Here is a 26,327-nt window from a genome sequence, read left to right as displayed (position 1 = left end):
CATGTCTTTTCCGTTAAGGGATTTATTATAAAACTAAAATTTGATTGGTTGATAAACAGACCAGAAAATATCAATGCAGAACATGGCGGCGGAAAATTACATGCGTTGATGAAAGACTTTCCTCTATGTATTAAGCTTTAATTTGACTTTAAAATGTATGCAATATATTTGTAGTAACTGTCCGTCATCAAGAAAATTTCTTGCATCATCCTGGTAAATAGGGAATTATGTAATAACACCTTGTTTCTAGAAACTAGCATGACATCCATCACTATATAAAACTAAAGCATTGTAAAGTGTAAGAAATATATCATTTCAGATAGCATCACATTCAACCTATATAGCATTACATCATCATAATGCTAATAAGAAACTGCGAATGTTCTGAAACTTGCACAGTATTTATTTCCACCAACCAGAGATCAGGTTTGAATATGGGTGGTGTCGCTTGCTGCTCTTGAGTTAGTGTATAGTCCTATACCACATAATAGGGCTCTCCACGGTTAGTTGCAATATTGGATAGGGGGCAGATTTTTTTGAAAGAGGTAGAAATAGTATGAAAGCGTGGGAAATCCTATGCATGTTTCTAAGCAACTGCTCTGTTTTAATTATGTTTTCCCGTATTTTTCACACCATCTTTACCTCCATTATGAAAATCTGCTCCCCATCCAATATGGCCGAACTCAAGGTGAAGAGCCCTATTATGACGAATGGCAAGGCTATTTTAATTTTTTTCTGGGACACCTTCCTACATGTCCTACTACATCACAACGCTGAAGCCATTTTTTACGTCGGCAGTTTGAGAGCAAATTTTGGGGGGAACTTTGAGATCTTATTTTGACTTGAAATTTTCATTGCTGGTTAGAAATTTTTATGTTATTACAAAGTCCTAACTTTTTTGTGCTTATTGATGTAAACCAAAAGAAAGGATAAAATAAGATACGATTCCATTTGAAGTGGGAAAATATTTATTTTGTTTCAAAGAGATTATCCACAACTACTAACGAAACGTCACTTCAGATGAATACAAGATTTTAAATTCGGTAAATTTTAATGGATTGGAATATCGAGAATGTTTGATAAACATTATCTGGAAATTGGGGTCTTCTCAAATTTTTACGGTATACCAGATTTTAAATTTTATATTCACCGGAAATGACGCTTTTTTGGTAATGGTGGGAAATCATTTCTAAACAAAATTAAATAGATATTTCCCCACTTCAAATGGAACTGTACATGCTGTATCTTATTTCATCTTTTCTTTTTGATATTTCTGGAAATATTTTACATCAATAAGCACAAAAAATTTGTAAGGGTTCCACAGATCCCAGTGTCTCGTCTACTTTTGCTGTAAATCGCAGGCTCAACAAAAATGAGGAAAAAAAATCAATAAATATATTCCTCTTGATACGATCTTATAATTGTTAGAAGCTTCTGTCCAATTTTGGTAAAAATCTAGGATAGTTAATGAATCTATTTATGTTGTGAGAACTTTAACTGCAGACTGTATACATGTACTTTTAACTGAAAGAAAATCTTAAGTCTATTTAAAAGTAAAATACGGAAAAAATGGATTTTTTTTTTACAAAATTTACTTCTGGGTACTATCTTATGAGCTTAAACAAGCTTCAGTCCAAGTTAGGTACTACATGTACAAATCCAGGTTAGTTTAGGAAAGTTATTAAAATCTAAAAACTTGAACCACAGAGTGAATGTTATGTTTCCCCGCAGAAAAAACTAAGTCCATTTAAAAGTAAAAATACGGAAAAAATGGAACTTTGTTTTTACAAAATTAACTTCTGGATACTATCTTATGTTGATAAACAAGTTTGGTAGAAATCCAGTATAGTTTCAGAAAGTTATTAAAATTTCAAAAACTTTAACCACTGAGTGAATATTTATACCGACGACTACGGAATGTAGAATCTCTTAGTCTCGCTTTTTCGACTAAAATTGAAGCCTCGACAAAAAGGTAGGACTGGACTTTGTTGTAACTACGTAAAAATTTTTTAACAAGCAATGAAAATTTCTTGTCAAAGTTTCCCTCAAAATTTGATCTCAAACACCAGACGTAAATAATGGCTTCAGCGTTCTGACTTCATAGGAAGGCGTCCTAGAAAAAAATCAAAATAGCCTTGCCAGACGTCATAATTATTTGGACTAGAGTTACTAGTTTTACATGTAATATAATGTATGTCTCTCTGAATGGAATAAATAATGTTAAAGAAGTGTTTATAATAACAGCAGACATTTGTTACCTTATGCCTAGGTCACACATTCACAGATTTGATGCCGTATTATCCATGGACTCGATTCTGCATCATTTGTGGCAATCTGTATTATAGTTATATGTAAAAGTACTTGTTATTCTTGACAATTTTTGAACATGGGCCAAATTTGACCACGGATCAAAACAACTACAGTAAACCTCACTAAAAGGTCAAAGAACATACAAATCTGTTTTATTCCCTATTAAAACAGTATTAAGTCGTACTTATTCGAAGGCTCAAATGATTTTTATACGACCGCAAAATTTGAAAAAAAAATCGTCGTTTATTGCTATCACGTTGGCGTCGTCGTCGTCTGAATACTTTTAGTTTTCGCACTCTAACTTTAGTAAAAGTGAATAGAAATCTATGAAATTTTAACACAAAGTTTATGACCACTATAGGAAGGTTGGTATAGATTTTGGGAGTTTTGGTCTCAACATTTCAGGAATTAGGGGCCAAAAAGGGCCCAAATAAGCATTTTCTTGGTTTTCGCACAGTAACTTTAGTGTAAGTAAATAGAAATCTATGAAATTTTGACTCAAGGTTTATAACCACAAAAGGCAGGTTGGGATTGATTTTGGGAGTTTTTTTATCTAACTGTTTAGGAATAAGGGGCCAAAAAGGGCCAAAATAAGCATTATTCTTGTTTTTTCACAATAACTGTAGTATAAATGAATAGAAATCAATGAAATTTTAACACAAGGTTTATGAACACAAAAGAAAGGTTGGGATTGATTTTGGGAGTTGAGATACCAACAGTTTAGGAATTAGGGGCCAAAAAGGGGCCCAAATAAGCATTTTTCTTGGTTTACACACCATAACTTTAGTATAAGCTAATAGAAATCTATGAAATTTAAACATAAGGTTTATGACCATAAAAGGAAGATTGGGATTGATTTTGGAAGTTTTGGTCCCAACAGTTTGGAAATAAGGGGCCCAAAGGGTCCAAAACTTAACTTTGTTTGATTTCATCAAAAATGGAATAATTGGGGTTCTATGATATGCCGAATCTAACTGTGTTTGTAGATTCTTAATTTTTGGTCCCGTTTTCAAATTGGTCTACATTAGGATCCAAAGGGTCCAAAATTAAACTTAGTTTGATTTCATCAAAAATTGAATAAATGGGATTCCTTGATATGCAAAATCTATAACTGTGTATGTAGATTCTTAATTTTTGGTCCTGTTTTCAAATTGGTCTACACTAAAGTCCAAAGGGTCCAAAATTAAACTTAGTTTGATTTTAACAAAAATTGAATTCTTGGGGTTCTTTGATATGCTGAATCCAAACATGTACTTAGATTTTTGATTATGGGGCCAGTTTTCAAGTTGGTCCAAATCAGGATCTAAAATAGCAAGTCTTTTCAATTGCACAGTATTGCACAATAGCAAGAAATATCTAATTGCACAATATTGTGCAATAGCAAGATTTTTTTTAATTTGAGTTATCTTTCTTTGTCCAGAATCAAATAAAATCTTTGTCATAAACAATATACAATGTATATTCACTTTTTACTACCAACTGATAAATTAAAACAATCTTTACCATTCAGTGATAGCAAGCAATTTTTTTACATCTTAATATTTTATGATTTATTTAAATGAGTAGTTATTGTTGCAAACATTAGAAATTTTAATTGAGATCAGTTTTGGAATAAGGGAAAGGGGGATGTGAAAAAAATAAAATTGGGTTCAATTTTTCTCATTTGAAATTTCATAAATAAAAAGAAAATTTCTTCAAACATTTTTTTGAGAGGATTAATATTCAACAGCATAGTGAATTGCTCTAAGAGAAAACAAAAAAAATTAAGTTCATTAGACCACATTCATTCTGTGTCAGAAACCTATGCTGTGTCAACTATTTAATCACAATCCAAATTTAGAGCTGGATTCAGCTTGAATGTTGTGTCCATACTTGCCCCAACTGTTCAGGGTTCAACCTCTGCGGTCATATACAGCTATGCCCTGCGGAGCATCTGGTTACAGTTTATTCCGGAGAACCGAAACTAGAATGGTTACACCACACATATGTTAAGGTTCCTTATAATTTTCACCTGAAAACTACTCTGTACAGACTTGTCTGTGCAGTTTGGAAAGTTTTGCATCCGTATTTGCAAAGTTGCAGGATCATCTGTGAGATTTAATCAGTAGTAGATCCCACTAGGTGATCTGTGAATGTGTGACCTAGGCATAAGTAGGGATCTCCATAGATTCAAATGTAACCAATTGGAATCTCATATATTTCGTGACAATTAAATTTTCTACTTTTTTTCACTTTCAGATAAAATAACTTTTCTAAATACACAATGTGGGCCAATCCGTTTCCAGGGGGTATGAACCCCATGATGCAGCAGTCCGCTATTCAAGGCATGCCTCATGGACAAGGTAAGCTTCTTTTAGTAGCAGCCTGAAACTTTAGGCATTAATTTTCAGCCTGTACCAAGTGATGAGCCTCTGACCTTTGTTAGTCTTTGTATGATTTTAGTTTAGTTTATATATTTTATAATTAAAAATGACATCCATTTTTACTCAACTAGTAAACGTTTTTTATTTAGGGACCAGCTGAGACCACCTCTGGGGGCAGGATTTTCTTACTGCTGCCATTGAAGACCCATTAATGGCCTTAGGCTGTTATCTGCTATTTTGTCATGTGGTTGAGTTGCAATTCATATCCCTTTGAAATATTCCCCATTTCCATTCTCAATTTTACCTTATGATTAAGGCCAGCTTCTTTAACCTGTTTTCAAAGCAGTATATATATATATGCAATTTATCTAAACATTAACCCAACAATGTCAGTCAGAGCTCTGACATAAACAAGTCAGAATAAAATGACTTCCATAGGTCAGATATAATTTGATGTAAGTGTTGTCTCCCTTCTTGCACTCAACAGAATATGACTTGTACAGGTCAGTTTATGTCAGACTTTAATTTATCATAAAATGACTTCCACAGGTCAGCTTTTGCACAAAATATTGTGACTTAATATCGTCATATTCTAATTAGATTTATGTCCCTTTTTGATGCATTTTGACTTAGAGAGGTCATTTTTTGTTCTGACTTGAAGCAGTCATTACTACCACTTTGTTATCAATCTCCATAAAAATATAGTGATTACTTGTTTCCAATCAAAGAGTTTAAAAAGTGGGGCTCATCAAACCTTCTTCTTTCCAGAATCTTAACATAAAATATTTATCTCATTAAATTTAATCATTTCAAAATACAAACAAAAACTAGGGGAGAAAAAATGGATCATACAATTTTCTGTCAATATCAAAAGATTTACAAAATACAATATTGGATACATTTACTAGTACCATGACAATACCTTCAATCTTCCAAGGAAAAAATAAAGGATCTATTCTCATCCACCTTTAGCTAAATTTATCAAGAGCAAAACATTTATTATTTTAATATTTCATTGAGGTAAATACTGCTGTGCTAACTGACTCAAACAAGTCACACTATGTTCTGACTTAAAAAAGTCAGTCAAAACTAAACTTATTTCAACCAAGTCTAGTTCTGTCATATTGATTTAAAAATGTATTGGAAAGCCAGATATAGCACAGAGGAAATAAGGTCCCCTCAAGTCACAATGAGGACTATAAAAAAAATATTTGGTATATTCAATATTTAAATGCATTTTCTTTTAAACAAGTCAAATCATGTTTTGACTTTTAACAGTCAGTCCAAAACTAATTGTATTGCAATTTTTAGAGTGGGGCACTGACATATGATATGAAATGAAAGTATGGGAACGTCAGAATATAGGAAATGTATCTTAAGATCCCCTAAAATAAATAACCATTTGACTAAATTGTTTCTAAACATTTATCAAATAATAAATTCGCAGATTCAGAAGCAGGGCTTAAAGGAACTCATTAATATTGTACACCTATCATTGATTTGAAAATTTGTTCTGCAATCTGACTTTAACAGGTCAAATCATGTTCAGGCAAATTGACTTTAACAGGTCAAATGGGCATGTTCAGACAAATTGACTTAAACAGGTCAAATCATGTTCTTACTTAAAAAAATCAGTCAAAAGCTAAGTTTATGGAAATTTTGAATTTTTTAAGTCAGGCATTGCCATACATGTATGATATTAATGTTATGTAAGAGTCAGATAAAAGACACGTAAACTACATGCAAGATCCTCTAAGATAAATGACCATTTGATTTAATTGTTTCTTAAAAAACTTATTAATAAATAAACTCAACAGTGGCAGATTCAGAAGGGGGGTAAGACTAAGAGGAAGATCACTTCGCTTTGATTTGAAATTTTGTTCTTCAAACTGACTTGAACAGGTCAAATCATGTTCTGACTTAAAAGAGTCCGTCAAAAACTAAATGGTTTGCAAAGTTCTGTAATAGTCGGGCATTATCATGATTGTGATGTAATAGTTAGAATGTATGGATACAAGTAGGAAAAAAAATCACAAATATTAAGTCACAATTGTAAGAACTATATAAAAGATAATTTGGTATATTTTTGATATCTTAATATTTCATTGAGGTAAATCCTGTAAGTGCAAACTGACTTGAACAAGTCACATTATGTTCTGACTTCAAGGAGTCAGTAAAATACTATACTTTAATTAAGTATTGCAACTTTAAGTCTGGGATTGTCATATGCATTTAAGAATGTATAAGAAACTCAGATAAAAGACACCCAATAATAAAGTCACAAAAATGAGGACTATAAAAAAGTGTATGGTATACTAGTATTTAAAATTCAAATATATTTTGTTAACAAATTTCTTCAAATTATCTTAAAAAAATTATTATATTTCTGTATTTTCATGACTATTTTCTGTTAAATTAATATTTGGAACTTTTGGTTTTAAAAAAAACCCATTATTTTAAAAACCATTTGACTGAATTGTTTCTTAAAAAAAATTCAATCTTATTAAAATAAGTTCTCATCACTTGCTCCTCGATTTTTTATATGTCGCTGTGTGCGACATATAAAAAAATCAAGGAGCAAGTAATGAGAACTTATTTTAATAAGATTGAAAAAAATAATGAATTAATTAACTCTACAGTAGCAGATTCAGATATGGAGGGGGCTTAAAGAAAGAAGACCTAGTTTTGATTGGACATTTTTTCCCTGTCAACTGACTTTAACAGGTCAAATCGTGTTCTGACTTCAAAGAGTCAGTCCCAACTAAACTTATTTCAACTTTATAGTCTAGTTTTTTTCATATTGATTTAAAAATGTACGGAAAAGCCAGATAAAAGACTGACGAAATAAGGTCCCCATACGGCTCAATAATGAGGACTATAAAAAAGTTTAATTTGCATATTCAATATTCAAATATATAATTTGCAAATTATGTTCTGACTTCAAAGAGTCAGTCAAAAACTTCACTTTAGCTTATTAGTACAACTTTTAAGTCTGGCATTGTCATATGCATTTAAGAATGTATTGGAAAATCAGATAAAAGACACCCAATAATAAAGTCACAATAACAAGGACTATAAAAAAATGTCTTTGGTATATTTTATATTCAAATATATTTTGTTTACAAATTTCATCAAATCATCTTGAAATTATTATTATATTTCTGTATTTTCATGACCTTTCTTTTCTGGTAAGTTAACACATGGAACTTTTGGTTGTAAAATAAATTATTTTTAACCATTTGACTGAATCGTTTCTAATAAACCTATCAATTAATTAACCCAACAGTAGCAGATTCAGATAAGGGGAAAAGGGGGGGGGGGCATAGTTTTCATTGGATTTAATTTATCTCTGTAAACTGACTTTTACAGGTCAAATTCATGTTCTGACTTCAAAGAGTCAGTCAAAACTAAACTTATTTCAACTTAATTAAGTCTAGGATTTTCATATTGATTTTGAAATGTATGGGAAACCAGATAAAAGACTGACGAAATAAGGTCCCCCAAAGTCACAATAATGAGGACTATAAAAAAATGTATTTGGTATATTTTATATTTAAATGTATTTTGTTAACAAATTATATCAAATTAATATCTTAAAAATTTATTCTATTTCTGCATTTTCATGAATTTTTTACATATAGAACTTATAGTTGTAAAAAAAATATTCTAAAAACCATTTGACTGAATTGTTTCTTAAAAAAAATTATCAATTAATTAAAATCAACAGTAGCAGATTCAGATAAAGAAAAAGGGGGATGCTAAGATGAAGAAACCTAGTTTAATTGGATTTTCCCACCTGTAAACTGACTTTATCAGGTCAAATCATGTTCTGACTTCAAAGAGTCTGTCAAAACTAAACTAATTTCAACTTTTAAGGCCAGGATTTTCATATTGATTTAAAAATGATGGAACATTTTTATTTGATATATTCAATATTCAAATGCATTTTGATTTCTAAAGATTTTTCATCAAATTATTTTTAAAAAAAATATTGTATTATTTCTGTATTTTCATGATTTTTTTCTGTTAAATTAAGATTTGGAACTTTTGGTTTAAAAAAAACATTATTTTAACCATTTGACTGAATTGATTCTTAAAAAAAAATATGAATTAATTAACTCAACAGTAGCAGATTGAGATATGGAGGGGGCTTAAAGGAAGAAGACCTAGTTTTGATTGGACATTTTTTCCCTGTCAACTGACTTTAACAGGTCAAATTATGTTCTGACTTCAAAGAGTCAGTCAAAAACTTCACTTTAGCTAATTAGTACAACGTTTTAGTCTGGCATTGTCATATGCAGAATGTATTGGAAAATCAGAATATATTAATTTTAAACGATTTGACTGAATTGTTTCTAATAAACCTATCAATTAATTAACCCAACAGTAGCAGATTCAGATAATGGGAAAAAGGGGGGGGGGGGGGGGGCTTAGAAGAAGAAGACATAGTTTTCATTGGATTTAATTTATCTCTGTAAACTGACTTTAACAGGTCAAATTCATGTTCTGACTTCAAAGAGTCAGTCAAAACTAAACTTATTTCAACTTTTAAGTCTAGGATTTTCATATTGATTTTAAAATGTATGGGAAACCAGATAAAAGACTGACGAAATAAGGTCCCCCAAAGTCACAATAATGAGGACTATAAAAAAATGTATTTGGTATATTTTATATTTAAATGTATTTTGTTAACAAATTATATCAAATTAATATCTTAAAAATTTATTCTATTTCTGCATTTTCATGAATTTTTTACATATAGAACTTATAGTTGTAAAAAAAATATTCTAAAAACCATTTGACTGAATTGTTTCTTAAAAAAAATTATCAATTAATTAAAATCAACAGTAGCAGATTCAGATAAAGAAAAAGGGGGATGCTAAGATGAAGAAACCTAGTTTAATTGGATTTTCCCACCTGTAAACTGACTTTAACAGGTCAAATTATGTTCTGACTTCAAAGAGTCAGTCAAAAACTTCACTTTAGCTAATTAGTACAACGTTTTAGTCTGGCATTGTCATATGCATTTAAGAATGTATTGGAAAATCAGAATATATTAATTTTAAACGATTTGACTGAATAAGTTTGGTGACTTTGTTGTCCTTCAAGAAGCGGTACATATAATACATAATATTTTCACTGTTTTTTAAATACATGTAAAAGTTGAAAGATAACTATCTATTGGGTGTTTTTAAATAGATTTTTTAGCAACATTTATAACTTTGTAATTATGTTCAATTGTACACTTGTTATTTTTAATATATATTTTTTGGGAACAAAATCTTGTCAGGATTTCTTATGGTACTAGCATGGCAAGAGCATTCATATTCTAAAATACTCATAACATTAAAAACAAGTCAGTATCTTCAGATCATTCTGAGTCTTATTGAATTAAAGTCAGAATAGTTATCAAAAGTACCAGGATTGTCATTTAGTATGCCAGACGCGCGTTTCATTCAGACTTTTATAAGTCGGAACATACTGACTTCCAATGTTCTTCTCACTTCTGTAGAAACAAAGACTATCTATATTTTAAATAAAAGGTTAATGCTTTATGTGGCTATGCATCTGGGGTAAGAATTATAGATGCGTACGGTAACTTCATAGGAAAACATATATGCCATGTAATTAATAAGAAGTGATTCATGTGAGAGGAAAATAATACTGAATAGACAATTCTGTTTGCACAAACACTGATCAATATAATATGTAAAGGTGGTCTCTCAGCAAATAAAAATAATTGTAACAGGATGCTGTTAGGAGGTCTCTCAAACAAAGCTCCAATAATTTGTCATTCCCATGGTCGCCTGACATTGAGCAAGTTCAAGTAAAAATTGGTTTGGTCTAGTAAAGTGATATGCATACATGTAGGTAACTTCTAGGGATTGACCCTGTATGTCATTCAAATCTTCTTGAAATGACGAACAGGAATATTATACGGTTAAGGGGTGGTGATCCAGACCATTTCAGAAAGGTGGATGGGGATGACCCCCATGGACTTTCCCTTTATTTTATTTGATTCGTTGTATTGTCCCATATAATAATATATAGGCTAAAGGGGTGGGGATCTCAACCGCTTACAAATTTACAAACATAAGGGAGTGGGGTGACCCCAAGGGACTTTATCTTTATTTCATTTGATTTGTCTTGTTGTCACTTACACTTATATATATGGTACAGTTGTGGGGGTCTTGACCATTTACATGTTTTCACACAGGAGGGGTGGTGTGACCCCCCCCCCCCCCCCCCCCAAGGGACTTCCCCTATATTTCATTGGCTTTGTTTTATTTTCCCATACAAGAATATATATGGTTTATGGGTGGGGATCTCGACCGTTTACAAAATATGAGAACATTCACAAATGGCAAGGGGGGGGGGGGGTTAAACCCAGAGACTAGCCCAGTATATTTCATTCAAATCAATTTGACATTATAAAAAGGAATATATATGGTTTAAAGCGGATCTTATCATTTTCAAGATGTAAGATTTTTCTCAAATGACAAGGGGTGGGGCGACCCATAGAGACTTGCCTGGTATATTTCATGATACTTTACAGAGAGAACAAATTGAGTTTAGGGGGCAGGATTCTCGACTGTTCACAAGTTAAATGACAGGGGTAGGGGTTATCCATTTGAGACTCACCCTACATTTCATTTGATTTATTTTTAATATCATATTCCATAATCATAACTGAAAACCCGTTTTGTGAATCTTTTAATGTTCTCAAGTTAAAATCCTTTTTTTTTTTAAATAAAACTAAAAAAATATTTGGTTCTTTAGTTAAACCCTCCCTTCCTTTTTCCTTTATTTAAATTATTCCGATTTTCATTTCATTTTCATGAATATCAATATTCAAAAGATCGTTTTTCTCATTGGGAGAAACGAAAAAACAAATATATTTAATAAGCCGCAAACTCGGAAAGGTTTAAAAGTCAATTCATGATTGAGTTTAAAAATAGAAAAATCACGTGACGATGTTCATCTTGAAGCAATAATTTCACTTTTAAAATTGCACTGACTGGTTAATAATGTTAATACTGTTTAAGACAACACGAGTTGTCTCCCGAAAATAACAGTTCAGTATCATAACAACATTTTCTGACCTGAACAAGTCAGAATTGTCAGACACCAGGTCATCTCAAAGGCCACGCGTCCGTATTTACAGGTCACGCGCCTTCATAAAACAGCAACAAAATCACTTGCAAAGACCTTCTTTACATGTAAAAAATATTAAAATGGCCATGAAAATACGGAGGTAATATGAATTACCATCTGAAAATGACCACATTGACCTAGATTTTCACAAAAAAAACGTAAATAATCACTATATTTTCAATAACTTCTCGTTCGAGAAACTCACAAAACAACGACTCTCAAACACGTGATCTCTCGCAAAAAACCACGTGATCGTATGTGTCTTAGATCGGCGGCAAATTCAAAATAACTTCTGGTTTGACGGACTCGATGGAAAACTACGCAAAACAAAAATTGACCCGTACAGGTCAGAATTTCAAAACATTTTCTGACTTGAAGAAGTCAGTTTATTCTGACTTGTTTATGTCAGAGCTCTGACTGAATGTTAGATCTGTAAATTTGCTTTCGCATAATTTTTTGTTTTTACCTCGCTGGGATTTGAACTCGTGCTACTGAGATATTGTGAGACCAAATCGCCAGCACTGTATCCGGCACACTAGACCACTCGACCACCTGGACTTCTATAATAAAGCTTTCAGTGGCCAGGTGTTTCCTTTCCTCATCAGTTATAATCTAGCGCCGTAAATTCTCTCTTGTAATACAGAACATGATATATATAGTTACAGATCAGCTGAAATATCTATAGTAAAGAATCCTACAAATTAATGTATTAAGATACAGTCACAGAAATAATTATATTTATATGTACGTCTAAACCAGTGACAACTCTACAACAGATTTATCCATCCGATCACTACAAGTGGTGGTGATACATGGCTGTGTACATTCTGCATAGATGCCAACCATTACGATTTTTCAGTAGTTTTTCCGATTTTGCGATAAAAACTACGCTATTATGGTCAAAGTCGAATAGTTACGGATTCCCATTCATCGCCGTTCAATTTTGTAAAACACGGATTTTTATCATTACTTTTCCGTCCTGGTCCGGTATTTAGAAAACGCTAATGTAATGCTTCCGGTTTCTCTGGAGTTATCAACCTATTGTTGGGAACTAACTGACTTCTGAAGAGGCAAACTTGCATTTTATGAAGTAGCTTTCCCCCTTTCTCTACTTCTCCTTGACAAAACGAAAATGTACGAGTCGAGAACATCTGAACAATTAATGAATGGAATACATACTATGTACAGACAACATGTTGAACGACAAGTTTTAGTGCACATCATTTTGTAACCACTTGTTGGTAATTTTTGGCATCTATGATTCTGTATATAAAACTTGTCTAAACATAAACCCAACAATGTAAGATCTGTAAATTTCCTTACACAAAGCCAAAGGGCTATTTTTATTTATTTTTATTTTATATATATTAACAAGAAACTTTCAACAAGGGTGTATGATTGGTCTTATTCTCAGTTAAATGGTTTTGACTGATTATAATAGTAAACCTTGTCATGCTTGTAAACAGTTGAAGCTTAAATTGAAATAATGCATTATTTTTTTATTTTGACAGTTGATTGGGCACAACTGGCAAAACAGTGGATACAACATAAAGAAGTAGCAGACAGCAGTCAACCAAACCATGGCGTTGTTGACCTGGCACAACCCCCTCCTCCTCCACCTCCTATGCCTCAGAATGATGACATGGAGGTGGTGAATGAAGGAGAGACCTCTCAAGATTCTAACAGCAATAGTATGTATTCTGGAGGAAACACAGAACCCACATATAGTATGTATCTTACCTTAGAATTATTCTGACTTGTGAATTTTTTTTATAGATTTTTGTTAAGTGTTGTTACCAATCTTTTTGAAATACTGACCCCAATACAGTGTCAAAGCTTTGCTTTCAGGGATCTGAAATCAGACATTCTACATTATGTTTACCAGTCCTTTCATAAACATCTGATTTAGTTGTTATGCTGCAATGGCATGTTTAGATTTGTGTGGTTTTACTTAATTTAGTGGCATGTGGCTATTTGCAATATATTTTGAGGTTTATTTCCATACATTTTTGGATTCAGCATTAAATTCTGAAATTATTTCTATATATTTTATATATAAATTGTAATATTTTTGCATGCTTTGTATTATTTACCAATATTATTAATTTTTTTCAGCATACCCAGGTCAAACTGGATGGAACTGGAACACACAATGGAATGCACAAGGTTGGAGTGTGCAAGGTGGAGAAAATAAGGTATAAATCGTCATAATGAAAACACAATCTGGTTTAGTTTGGCTTTGTTTACATGGCTAGTTAGAAAAAATTGTAGTTTATATTTTATTTAGAAAAAAGGAGTTGTGGTATGATTGCCAGTGAGATAACTATCCACAAGACTCCGAATGATATAGATTTAATCACTCAAAAGGCTTTGTACAGCCTTTATCAATATTAAAGCAAAACACTTACTGTATTGTCAGCTATATTAAGTTTAGACTTGACTTTGATGTGAGTCTAATTAAGAGATCCTTACTTATTCAATGTGGTGAATTTAAGAGGTTTGAAAAGTTTGTTGGCAAAGGGAAACACATATTTTAACCTAAAGCTATTGTAAAGAATAATTTCACCCTCTTAAGTTTGTGCTGCCACTGTAGCTGTGTAGTATACAACTTATCATTTTTGTCACTGTACGAAGATATTTAGGAATCAAAATACTAACGATACCTGAATTATGAACCTAATAAAGAAATTTTGTACGGTAAGCAACAGCACAAATTAATGATATGTATTTTGAATTTATAAAATTTATTCTCTAGGATGAAGGTACATTTGAGTATAGTCATGGTAACTTTGGGGAGCAATTTGAATACAATCATGGTGGACAATTTTATGATCAGGTATTTCAGTCAGATAATAATGGAGAACAGATGTATTATCAGGTTAGCCTTTCATTTGTGCATTTATGTGATGTCTAGTCTAAGCTGTTGTAGACCCACACTCTGTAAGAATGGCAAAATTGTCTTTTTCTTATTCATATTACAATTATATACGAGAAGTACACACACAAAGACATAGGGCGATTTCTTGTCGTATATGTTGATTATTTTTTACATCACAAAACAATGTCATCATGATTAATTTAAGAAATAATTCCTCCATGTCATGCTCTATGCTCATTTTAACATGGGTAGGCATTATATTTGTCGATATTTTACACGGAGCGTTAGCGAGGTGTAAAATGTGGTCAAATATAATGCCTACCCATGTTAAAATGAGCATAGAGCATGACATGATGGAATTACTTCGATTCTAATAGGGCAAATACAGTATTTTGATAGGTCGAAGCGTACGAAAATACCGTAAAATTGTTTGGCTTTTCCCGTTTCCTCCCTGAGGAGTCTGTGCATTACATTTCATATTTGATAAATTTTTAAAACACAGAGCAGGGTAAATATATGTTGTTTTATAAAAATATATAATAAAAGTTTATGCTAGCTGTTTAAATGTATACATTTTAAAGAATAACGATGGAACTAATGTTTATATACACAGTAAGTTTGTGCGCATGTGTCAAACATATTTTTTATGCTCATTAGAACACAGCTTTGTTTACAAAGCGTAATAAGGACGTCATATTAGAATTCACTAATCAAAGCTGATTTTTTTTCCAAATATTTCTTGGGTTTTTGGAGAAAAAATGTTGTGGGATTGGAGTGATTACATTTTACAGACCCTTTGATGCACAGAATGTTTCCTTGGATTGTTTCAGTCTAAAGATTCCTCAAACAAATACATTTTGAAAAAAAGTCCTCATGATTTCTGTTGTTGAAGAAATGGGTTTCTGTCACTGCATAAATACTCAATGTTAATTTTTTTATTATCATAAATATTTCTTTAATGATTTTAAAATTTCGTGCAAAATATTTTTCTCAGAAGATGAAATGTTGGTTATATCATATTAGTGATGTCATCACACATGGCATTCATTATATCTATCCATGTACCTTGTCAGCACAATTTTCAAAAACAGCTTCTCAGATGTCAATGAAACTTGACTCAAATTTATAGCAATACCCAAGGGTGTAAAAAAAATAGTCAACAAGGGGAGAAAATCAGATTTATTTGTTTCAATGATGCAATATGGGTTAAAGGTATCTCATAAGCAAAACCCCTCCTACACAGATAAAGCAATATTCAGAAAACTCAACACTTTTGTAAAACACTACCTTAGGATATTTGTGATGGAATATTGTCCATATTCTATATGATCAAACTGTAAAAGGGGAGATAATAAATATAGTAAATCTATTGCTGTGTTTTCCTTTTCATTGGGTTTACTTCAATTTAAGTTCTAGTTTCATGCAGGAGCAAGGGAAAACTCTGTAAACAGCAAATTGATTTGAAAACCTCATTGAATTTACAACTGAAATATAAGTTAAAAAGCATGCCTAAGAAATCATTTACTTAACATCGATACACAGTCACACAAATCTATCTGCCTGTCACTTTATTTCATACTTTGTAATTTCATTATTTGTTGTACAGGATCGGAAAACATTTGCATACATAAAAACAAAATTTAAAAAAAAGGTAGACTAAAATTAATATTTGAGAAATCATGAACTTAAAAAAGATATGGAATGAATAGGTTATAGATGCAATTTATTTTTGTAGGGTGACCAAGGGCAAGGAGAATATAATAACCAGTACTGGAATAGTGAGGAACAAGATAACCATCACTATCACCGCCCACGTAGGGATCGTAATAATAGACAAGATCGAGAGAGGTTTAGACACAATGAAGACAGCAATCCTCCTGATGATTCTGGACTTGGTTTGTTTATATTGGTCTTATAAATGACAAATACTTAAGTACATATGGAATAGAAGATGTGGTATGTGCCAATGAGGCATCTCTTCACAAGAGACCAAATGACACAGAAATTTAAAAATTATAGGTCATCTTATGGCCCTTCAGCAATGAGCAAAGTCCATGGTATATAGTCCACTATTAAAGAACCTAAAATTACAAATCTAAAACAATTCAAACAAAAACCCTCACAAAATCCCAGCCTCAAACACTGGTTTACTTCTTTATATAAATGTATTTATAAACTTTCTGTGGAAATTGTCATCAAACATTGAGAAAATGGCAAACATATAATACTAGTTTTTAATTATAAGCAAGCAATCATTATGAGAAAAAATGTTATTGCTTATGACATAAACACAACAAGATGTACAATTATACAAAGTTATGGAAATACATCAATGAAAAAAGATTTGCCAAATAAAAATGTGTATGTATATAATTACAAATCTAAGTCTAACACTGTTCAGTCTGTTGGGTTTAATTTTGCAACATATATACAGAAATATATTTGTGTATTAAAATCTTGTTATAATGAGCTTTAGTATAGAAATGCAAAGTATTCAAGTTTTTAAGATGTGTCTTAATATTGATTACATGTAACTTGTAATGTATAGATGCAGCCAAAAGAAAGTCTTTACCAGCTTGGATACGAGAGGGATTAGAAAAAATGGAGAACGAAAAACAAAGAAAGATACACAAGGAGAAAATGGATCTGGAAATGCAAGAAGAGGAGAGGCTAAAGGAGGAAAGAGAGAAAGCAGCAAAGGAAGCCATCATGGCTCAAAAAGAGGGTAACGACTCAGAACCTTCATTGCCCAAGAAAAGTCGATTTGTAAGTTTATCTAACTCGACTTGTAAATAACATTTGAGAATCCATCATTTGTATAATAAATTATGATTGTGTCAAGATTATATTAGATTATATTCCAAAGCACATTTGGAAATGCTGAATTTGAGCAGTTTGATTGAAATTTGCTTTCTTGTAGTGCTGATATCAATTAAATATAGTTTAATATGTAGTCAACATGAACAGTTACGAGGGATTTGCCAATTATCTTAAACATCACGAAATTAGAGGGAAAATTTGCTATAAACATCAGTTATTGATTTCTTAACCAATGCCCCAAAGGGGCAGCGTGCAAGTGGAGGGGAAGGCACTTATTGAGGATGAGGAAAGGGTACTTGTCAATTTATATAATTTTTGGAAATTTTGAATAGGATGTAGGGGCAGGCAAGCTGGTCTAAGGGCACCAAGGGACTGAGTCATTTTATTTTGCACAAACCAGACCACAGTTCTTTAAAAATCCTTAATTTCAACCAAAACTGATTTTGGAACACCCATGTATATATACAAAGCTTTCTATGTGGAATTGAAGCAATTTTATACTGACAAGGTAAATACTTTATCTAAAATAAAATCATAGTTTTAAGTTCTTGCTAAAGAATATCATTTTAAGAAAAAGAAATAAATCGGAACTAAGAAAACCAGATTTGCCAATGCTTTTTAAATTTATTTCTACTGTTCTATTTTATTCATTTTAGGACTCTGATGATGAAGCCAGTGACAAATCTCCTTCACCAAGGAAAAGTAGGTCACCAGAACCTAGTCCTATAAAGAAACGAAGTCCTTCACCAGATGAATTTAAAACTGAGGAGGAAAAGCAAATGGAAATGGTAAATAGGAAGTTAAAAACAAAATACTAAATTCAAAATCATCTTAAATCTCTATACATTCCCAAAACAGAGGGCCTCAGGGAAGATTAGTGATTGTAACTAACTGTGTTTACCCTCTTTAAATAAAGAATTTATTATTATTATTATTATTATTATTATTATTATAAAACAGAACATTCAGGTGAAAGTCAAAGGTGCAAAAAAACAATTTCAGGAAAAACAAAGTTCAAAAATAACACAGCATATTTTGACAGTGACTTAATGTTATCTGATTTTAGTTTTTGAAAATGATAAAAATGAAGAAAGTGAAAGGGCAAGAGTTGGGTGGGTTTCTTTTATGGAAGTTGTAAGATGCACTTAATCTACCTGTATGTTTAAGCTTAAAAAATATTTGAATGGTTGATAGTGCATTCTGGTTTCTTTTAATAAGAAGCCATGTACAAATATGAAAGTAAAGAGTTGTGGTGGGTTAACCTGAACAAGCATGAAATATGTGACACTGTAAAAAAAACAACATAATAAACCACTGTTTGGAAAAGTTGGCATTTGTACAGTAACTTATGCTGGAAATGTTTTAGTGTATTTAGTTAGATAAAAAACACATTCTACATAATGCATTGTCCTGTACTGAATTTTTGTTCCCTACTTTAATTGTAATGGTTTACTAAAACCTACTTTTGAGGTGTATTTTCCGGAATGCCATGCATTAATAATCGATGCATGTGATAATTTTTTCATGTCACCTTGCTAATCACTATTTTAGATTAGAAAAATGTGGAATTTAATGCTATTATCATACTGGAAAAAATATATGTTATTTCCTCTTAAGTATAAATGATAAATAGACATTAAAACATAAATCAATTATCATGTCAGCTTTATTTAAAGTTAAGTAGATAAAATAACAAAACAACATAATTACATTGAGTTGTTTAACGGACATGAACATTTATGCAAATAATTAAATATGTAGAGAGGGACTGTAACGACATATAACACATACAAAGCATTGGAAAGGTATACATGCATGTAACACAAACAGGTAGAAAGCAGATACACATATGTATACAATGTAATATGAAAGCAGAAAGCAAGAAATAAGAATATAATTGCCTATCCAACTTTTAAACGATATGGCTGAGAAATATATTGTTTATAATTTGTAAAATACAGCAAATACATAATTATGTAAAGTTTGTCAAACACAGATCAGTACTTTCTGCAATTTGTTTCACGGTATACCCTGTAATCAGATACATGTATAAGAAGATGTGGTATTAGTGCCAATGGGACAACTCTTCATCTAAGTCACCGCCAAGCTTGGGAAGGAAAATTGAAAATTCTAATCAATTAAGATGGAAGTTTCAGCATATGGGGTTAAACATAAAACCGTAGTGTTGATAGGCTAGTGATACATTATATTTAAATCTTAAACAACTCGGTTACTAAGCTGAATTTGTGTTAAGATTATGGTAATAAAGAATGCATGATAAAAATTGTAAAAAATAATAATTCTATGAGTACATTTTTCTTTGCAGATGATCAAAGTGAAAAAGACGTTAACAGAAGTATTATTAGATGTGACTAACAGTGAACTACAGGAAATAGCTAGAGAAGTCTTCTCTAAAGCTAAAACTAAAGCAGCTAAAGGTACTCATTGTTTATAATAACAAAACCTTTATTCTGGGTGCAATCTTACCTGAACGTAAATGTCTTCATACAATTACATGTGCAGAGTTTATTTTCATCATGGCTAAAGAAAACTACGAAATTGGTACCTAGTGAATACATTTTATTCTGCTCTATCTTTTTTGTACACAAGTCTAATAAGACATTTTAATGTGACAATTAAGTGATAGGTGGGAAGCAAAAAAAGTCATCAAGATTTAGTAGTTCTATGTCATGATTCAGTACTCAGAGCACTTAAATATTTGCTGCAAACACCAAATCCAGTATTTGAGTGGTTTAATTTTGAATATAATATTGCAGGAACTTCCAATGACCACAAGCCAAATGTGCAAAAAATGTTTGTTTAGATTTTAGTTCCTATCATAACAGAGTAAACATTCAAAATTTTTTTTTCTCCGTGAGCTTTGTATGTAATTGTTTGTTTTGATGTCGTTTAAATGTGTAAATCTGAGCTGATTTTCGTACCTGTTGTCCTTTTAAAACAGTGCACATCATAGTTATTTCTATCGGCATATTTGCAAAACTGTTTTAAATATTTTAATTTTAGAAGAGATACATTTCTGCTGCTGGTTGTACATTGGTACGTCCTTTCTCTGCCGAAATCCAAAAAAGGGATAAAAAAAATTTAAATCAGAATGGTAACTTTGAGAATTGTATTGCTTTTATTCATTGAGATATATTATAATAAAAGTTGATTGCAAAACTCAGGTCACACCAAGTCCTGATTAGTTTATAGGTATGTTATAAACACAGGACTGGCAGGTTTTTTTCTAGGAAAACTTGCGTGTTGTAAGTGACCATTTTTTCTCACCCATAATTTCCAAGTTTATTTTATGAAAAATGATAAACTTCCTTCATGTTAAGTTTCCAGTATTATTTATAGCAATTTTTAAAAAATCCAGTGATACTTCAAGTAAATGTGAAAAATAGATAATGATTCATACTTTGTATTGTGTGTTGTAACTATGTTCATATATTAATCAAGATTTGTATTACAGCATTTTGGAGAAGAAAAAAAAGTTACCTTGATTTGTAGGGGATTTTCTACTTTCACTTTCACTTTGGAGACTAATCATATTTCTCTATAATTATAAAAGCTCCAGCTAAGCAGCTTGCCAAGTCCACTGCTTTAGCCACCATCACTGGTCTCGGTAAGTTATATTCTAGTTTTAGGTTTGTTCTTATAATGTAAAAATTATTAGTTGCAGTGGTTAAAATGCTACCTGAAATTAAGACGGGGAAGTATATTTTTCTTTCTAAACATGCAAAGTCCTCCCTTGAATATTCTTGTATTTGATTGGTTGAGATTTTTGTTCGATTAGATATTAGAAAAGTTTATATCACATATGACCTTAGAAATGTTTTGATAACCCTGAATATCATCTTGCAGTGTCAGAGTAGGTTCCGGTCTCTTCACTTTTCTTTGTTGTATTGCATTAGAATTTTTTTGTATTATAAGTCTTTTTCAAGTTTGGGTACAAAACATATTTTGTATTTAATTCTTTTGAAACTAAAATTCAAATGCGTTATTTAAATGTAGTAGAATTAAAATTCATATTACAAATGTATTAGGGCTGTTCCAAAATAAAGTGGGGGATGGTAGGCACTTAAATTTATAAAATATGGTGTGGTTGCATTTTCCTAAGAATTTTGTAATATTTATGAGTAAAATTAACATTTTATACTGTGGGCGGTTTAGGTGAAAAAAGTACTCTCTATTCCCCCATGCATTAGTCTGGAACAGGCTTTAAAGTAGTTGTGGTTGGCCTAACCTCAAGAATTTGGCACATTTTTTCTGCAATGGCATATTTTAATTCCATTTCTATAAATAACTCTGACATTGAATATTGAACTGATATTTAGAACTTTAATACAAAAACGAAATTTACTCTTTATTTATGGTACATATATATATAAGTTGAGTAAAGTAATAGAAAATGTAAAGAATGTCCTGTATTCAGTAGTTTTCTATGTCCCATATAGGACTAGGCTATGGTACAGACAGTGAGGACGAGGATGATGATGATGATAACGTGGATGGTAATGACAATGGAGGTGGTGGGGACTCAGATGCTGAGTTAGAGGCATCAATCAGACGAAAGAAGAGAGAGTTTGCAGAAAAGATGAAGAACCAGGCGATCTATATGGAGGACGAAATTGGTAGGTTTAAAAATTGCTTTTGAATCAGAAGAACAAAATGTAAGACACTTTTAGAAAACTGACGTAACATTGTTGACTGTTGATACGGAAATACTAGGAAGATTTATTCAAGACAAATCTCTACTGTATAAATAAAATATTTACATTATTTTTAACAATAAAAAATCGAAGAAATAAAGATTATAGAAAATGAAGCACTAATCAGGATTTACCTTCATCAGAAACACTCAAAGCTTAATATTTTACTGTTCTAGAGTTATGCTCCTTTCCAAATGAAAAAAAATAACTGAATTGTTCATTTCCTTTCTCTAACTTTTTTTACCAAATGTTATGAAACTTATACACAACTTGAAAAATTACCACAAAACTCAGATCAAGTAAAAATTTTGGTAGCATCTCTTACTTTTCTTCAGTTATGTCCCTTTATAACTGTATATGATATGCCAGTGGGGGTATCATCTGTATCCCATACACACATTCAGCATATGTGTTATAGAGGACCTTTCACTTCAAATTTCAAATCGTTCTGGACCTTTAATTAATTAAAACAAATTTGAATTCTTGAAGTGATATATGACCTAAAAAAATCAAATATAATGGTGAAATCTATCAAGTTCAACTTTGCCTGAAGAAAAATCTCAATTAGTTGAGTTAAAAATGTATGTGCCAAATATACCATGCGAAAAATAAGATAAATATATATTTATTTGTTACTGTTCATAACCTCAGACGTAAATGTTATAGTATTGTTTATCTCTACAAATCTTCGGTAACAATATTTTGCATGAATAAATTGGTGTAACTGTGATTGAGGTTGATATCACCAGAAACTTATCACTGAAATAATTCTCTTACCAAATTACATATCTATATATTCAGGAGCACAGTGTCTCAAATACATTGGCAGAAAATAATACAAACATATTATTCTGTACTATGGGGAATTAAATCTGTGCCTTATAGCTTCAATACAAGAACAAAAGTGTATACATTTAATGTATGTTTCATTCTGATTTACCTAGACTTTTTTAAAGTATATAATACAGGTTGATGAAAAAGAAAAGTTATTTTGGTGGTTAATCTATAAAATTGTAATTTATGATATTTGTTTTTTTAGATGTTGGTAGAAACTAGTTATTAGTCATTTGTACAATAAAAAAAAAGTGCAAATATACACAAATGTGACAAAAACAAGTTAATAATTCAGGTCAGAATTGAAAAAAGGAAAGCTACAGGGCTTGAAAAATCATCTAAATGACCTAACCAGACAATTATATGTAGTCTTTGAAAGAAACAAAAAGCAGGATAAAAAAAAATAAAGTTGATACTTAGAAAATCAGAAATTTACTGATAGAGACAAAACATTGAAAAATACAATTTCGTAGCCCAAAAAAAGAAACCAAAATTTGAACACTCTTTATAGGTAAGAGCAAACCTCTACAAAAACTGTTATTAGATCTATAGACAAAAATGACGCAAGTTTAAAGTAACAACTCATGAAAATCAGGGGGAAAATACACAATCAAACAGGGGCACCAGGTTGTCCATTAATGTCACACAACTGTGGATTCATTATCATTTGTTGTGTACCAATTTTCATGCATTCAATGTCAACAGGTTAAAAAAACATTCAAATATTCAACAACGGACAAATTTTTGAAAAAGGTTTGAATGCAGAAATTTGTAAAACCATGATCAAAATTTCATTAATCCATCAATACTAATGCTAAATTAAAGGAATCCACAGTATTCAATATCATATCTTCAGGTCTACTGTTCATATTATATTTAAACTCGCTGTACATTCTCAGTTTAAATTATTACTTACACAATTAATTTTTATTGCTTTTACAATTGACAATTATTTTTACTATTTTCTTTTCAGAACCAGAGACACCAGCCTATTTAAAAAACCCTATCTCTGAAAAGAGTAGTAATCCATTTGAAAGCAATTATAGTGAAATTCCAGGATTAGAAGTTCAAAAGGAGGAAAAGGAACCTCCAGCAAATCATGATAAATCCAAAAAATCTGGGGGCAAATCAAAAGAGAAAAAAGTGAAAAAAGATAAGGGAAGGGTTGTGGGTTCTAGTGAAAGTTCAAGTTCTGGGACCACAAGTTCTAGTTCTTCTGACTCTTCCAATTCAAATAGTTCTTCCAGTTCAAGCTCAAGTTCTAGTTCAGATTCTGAATCAGAATCTGAGAGTAGTTCAAATGCAAAAAAGAAAAAAGCCAAAAAAATACAAAAAGTACAGAAAGTACAACAAATAGAAAGAACTTCAAGTCGAGATGAAAATGGTAAACGACATAGTAAAGACTATATTGAGGAATACAGTGACAGCAAATCTAAAAGGAGAGATAAAGAATCACGGACCCAAAGTAGGGAGGGGGGTAGGTCACATAGTAGGGAAAGGGATCGTCGAAGACACAAAAGCCGTAGTTATAGTAGAGAAAGAGACTATAGTAAGTCACATGACAAAAGTCGTCGGAAATCAAATGATGGCGATCATAGAAGGCGGCATTCTAGTTACTTAGATAAAGTTCGTGAAAAACATAGTCATAGAGACCGTAGTTTGGAAAGGGAAAGTGATCGGGGGAAAGGAAGGTCTAAACGTTCAGAAAAATCTGAACGACATAGGGAAAGTAAGTCCAAAAAACGTAAGCGATCTAGGTCTTACTCTGTGGAAAGTAATGAAGGTCGTAGTAAGCATAGGAAATCACAAAAGAGTCGAAGGAGTCCGTCGGAAGAATCACGATCAAATAGGAGGAGAAAGGAAGAGCGTAGTGGTAAGAAGTCCAGTCGTAAACACCGGTCAAGATCAAGGTGGGAAACCTTTTATTATGTTACTTTTCTCGTTATATATAAAATTTTAGCACATGGTTTCATTGATGCTATCTTTGTGTATCAATGATTTTAAAAAGAAATCATTATTAATAAGAAACATATTTGTCTATCATTAAAAGCCTTTTATCTTAAAAAGTCAGAAATATTATTCAGATAACTTCAAATTGTACTTATATGAACTTGGTAGTTAATTTATGTATGGTAATTAGAGTTGAACAATAATTCTTCTTTTTGTAAATTTTAGCATACCTCATTTTTGCTTTCCTTCATGGTCAGAGGTTGAACAGGAATTTAAAATGAGAAGTCAGAACTCTGATCTCAATGAATTTATGATACATGATGATAGAAAATTTCAGAAAGTACTCCAAAGTACATTTTTAGCAGAAATTATAAATATCTTGTTCCTATATGATTTGGCCTTTGAAGTTGGAAAAGCATAACTTTTTAGACCATGAAGTATATGTTTATGGGAAATGCACAGAGAAAAACTACATTACACAGTTTAGGCCCAATAACTTTTTTTAATATCAAGTTATGTGTTTGTTTGTTTGTTTTTCATACATGTCATAGTATTACTAAAATTTCACCCAAGAATTTTGAATATTGAAATATAGCTTGATTTTATTTCTACAAGAAATCCTAGTTTAGGAATAGTATGTTTTCATATCTTTCAAGCAATTTATAATGGTAAGAATATGATACAAGGATTTTCGTATTACCCTTGACAAAGGGTCAGCATCTCAAACCAAGCTTAAGGTTTTGGGCTGATGAGGGAAAAGCCATATAAATGAATGTTAATTTTTACAACATCTAGAATGTTTATTTTTAAATTTGAGAATTATAAATCTTGTCTTTTTCAGGTCATAACAGTTATAATGGACAGTATTTAGAAGTGGAGTGGTAACAATACCAGCCGTTGGATTTGTATCAAATTATTTTCTAGATTTTTAGCCATGTAAATGATAAGTTAATATATCTTCGTGAATGACTGCAGTGACAGATGAGACGAAGGCAATATGTGCACAACCAAAACTTATTCTCGTTGTTCAAATTCATTTTGTACAATAAATTAATTTAAACATAGACTAATTGTCCTTCACATGTAGTGTTTTATTGTTTGTACCAGGAATATATTGTACTGGTAGTTGAGCTTTGAAGTAAAGGATGTGCACTAGTATATATAAAAAAAAAGATGTGGTGTGGTTGCCAATGAGACAACTCAACACAAAAGACTAAATGACACAGAAATTAACAACTGTGGGCCTTTCAACAATAAACAAAGCCCTCACTTCTTAGTCTGTTTTAAAATGCCCTGAAATGA

The 26,327-nt window shown here is 31.4% G+C and overlaps 1 protein-coding gene across 4 annotated transcripts; it reads left to right on the top strand.

Annotated features, from left to right (window-relative positions):
- The first annotated feature begins 33 nt into the window (after window positions 1-33).
- On the top strand, window positions 34-26,091 carry LOC134687200 (arginine/serine-rich protein PNISR-like). Of its 4 annotated transcripts, none has more exons than XM_063547301.1 (13): window positions 34-127; window positions 4,549-4,652; window positions 13,340-13,555; window positions 13,944-14,023; window positions 14,584-14,706; window positions 16,442-16,601; window positions 17,255-17,472; window positions 18,183-18,314; window positions 19,853-19,964; window positions 21,101-21,154; window positions 21,987-22,163; window positions 24,049-24,985; window positions 25,867-26,091. In XM_063547301.1, exons 2-13 carry the CDS (start codon window positions 4,574-4,576, stop codon window positions 25,871-25,873), a joined length of 2,295 nt encoding a protein of 764 aa, XP_063403371.1. In that variant the 5' UTR covers window positions 34-127; window positions 4,549-4,573; the 3' UTR covers window positions 25,874-26,091. The 4 variants fall into 4 exon arrangements, with proteins under 4 accessions (XP_063403371.1, XP_063403373.1, XP_063403370.1 ...); XM_063547303.1 differs by having other exon boundaries at window positions 53-213; window positions 14,584-14,664; XM_063547300.1 differs by having other exon boundaries at window positions 53-213.
- The last annotated feature ends 236 nt before the right edge of the window (window positions 26,092-26,327 follow it).

Source organism: Mytilus trossulus, chromosome 10 (assembly GCF_036588685.1).
Source record: "Mytilus trossulus isolate FHL-02 chromosome 10, PNRI_Mtr1.1.1.hap1, whole genome shotgun sequence".
Classification (NCBI taxonomy): Eukaryota; Metazoa; Mollusca; class Bivalvia; order Mytilida; family Mytilidae; genus Mytilus; species Mytilus trossulus.
This window is presented reverse-complemented; position numbering and strand designations above follow the sequence as displayed.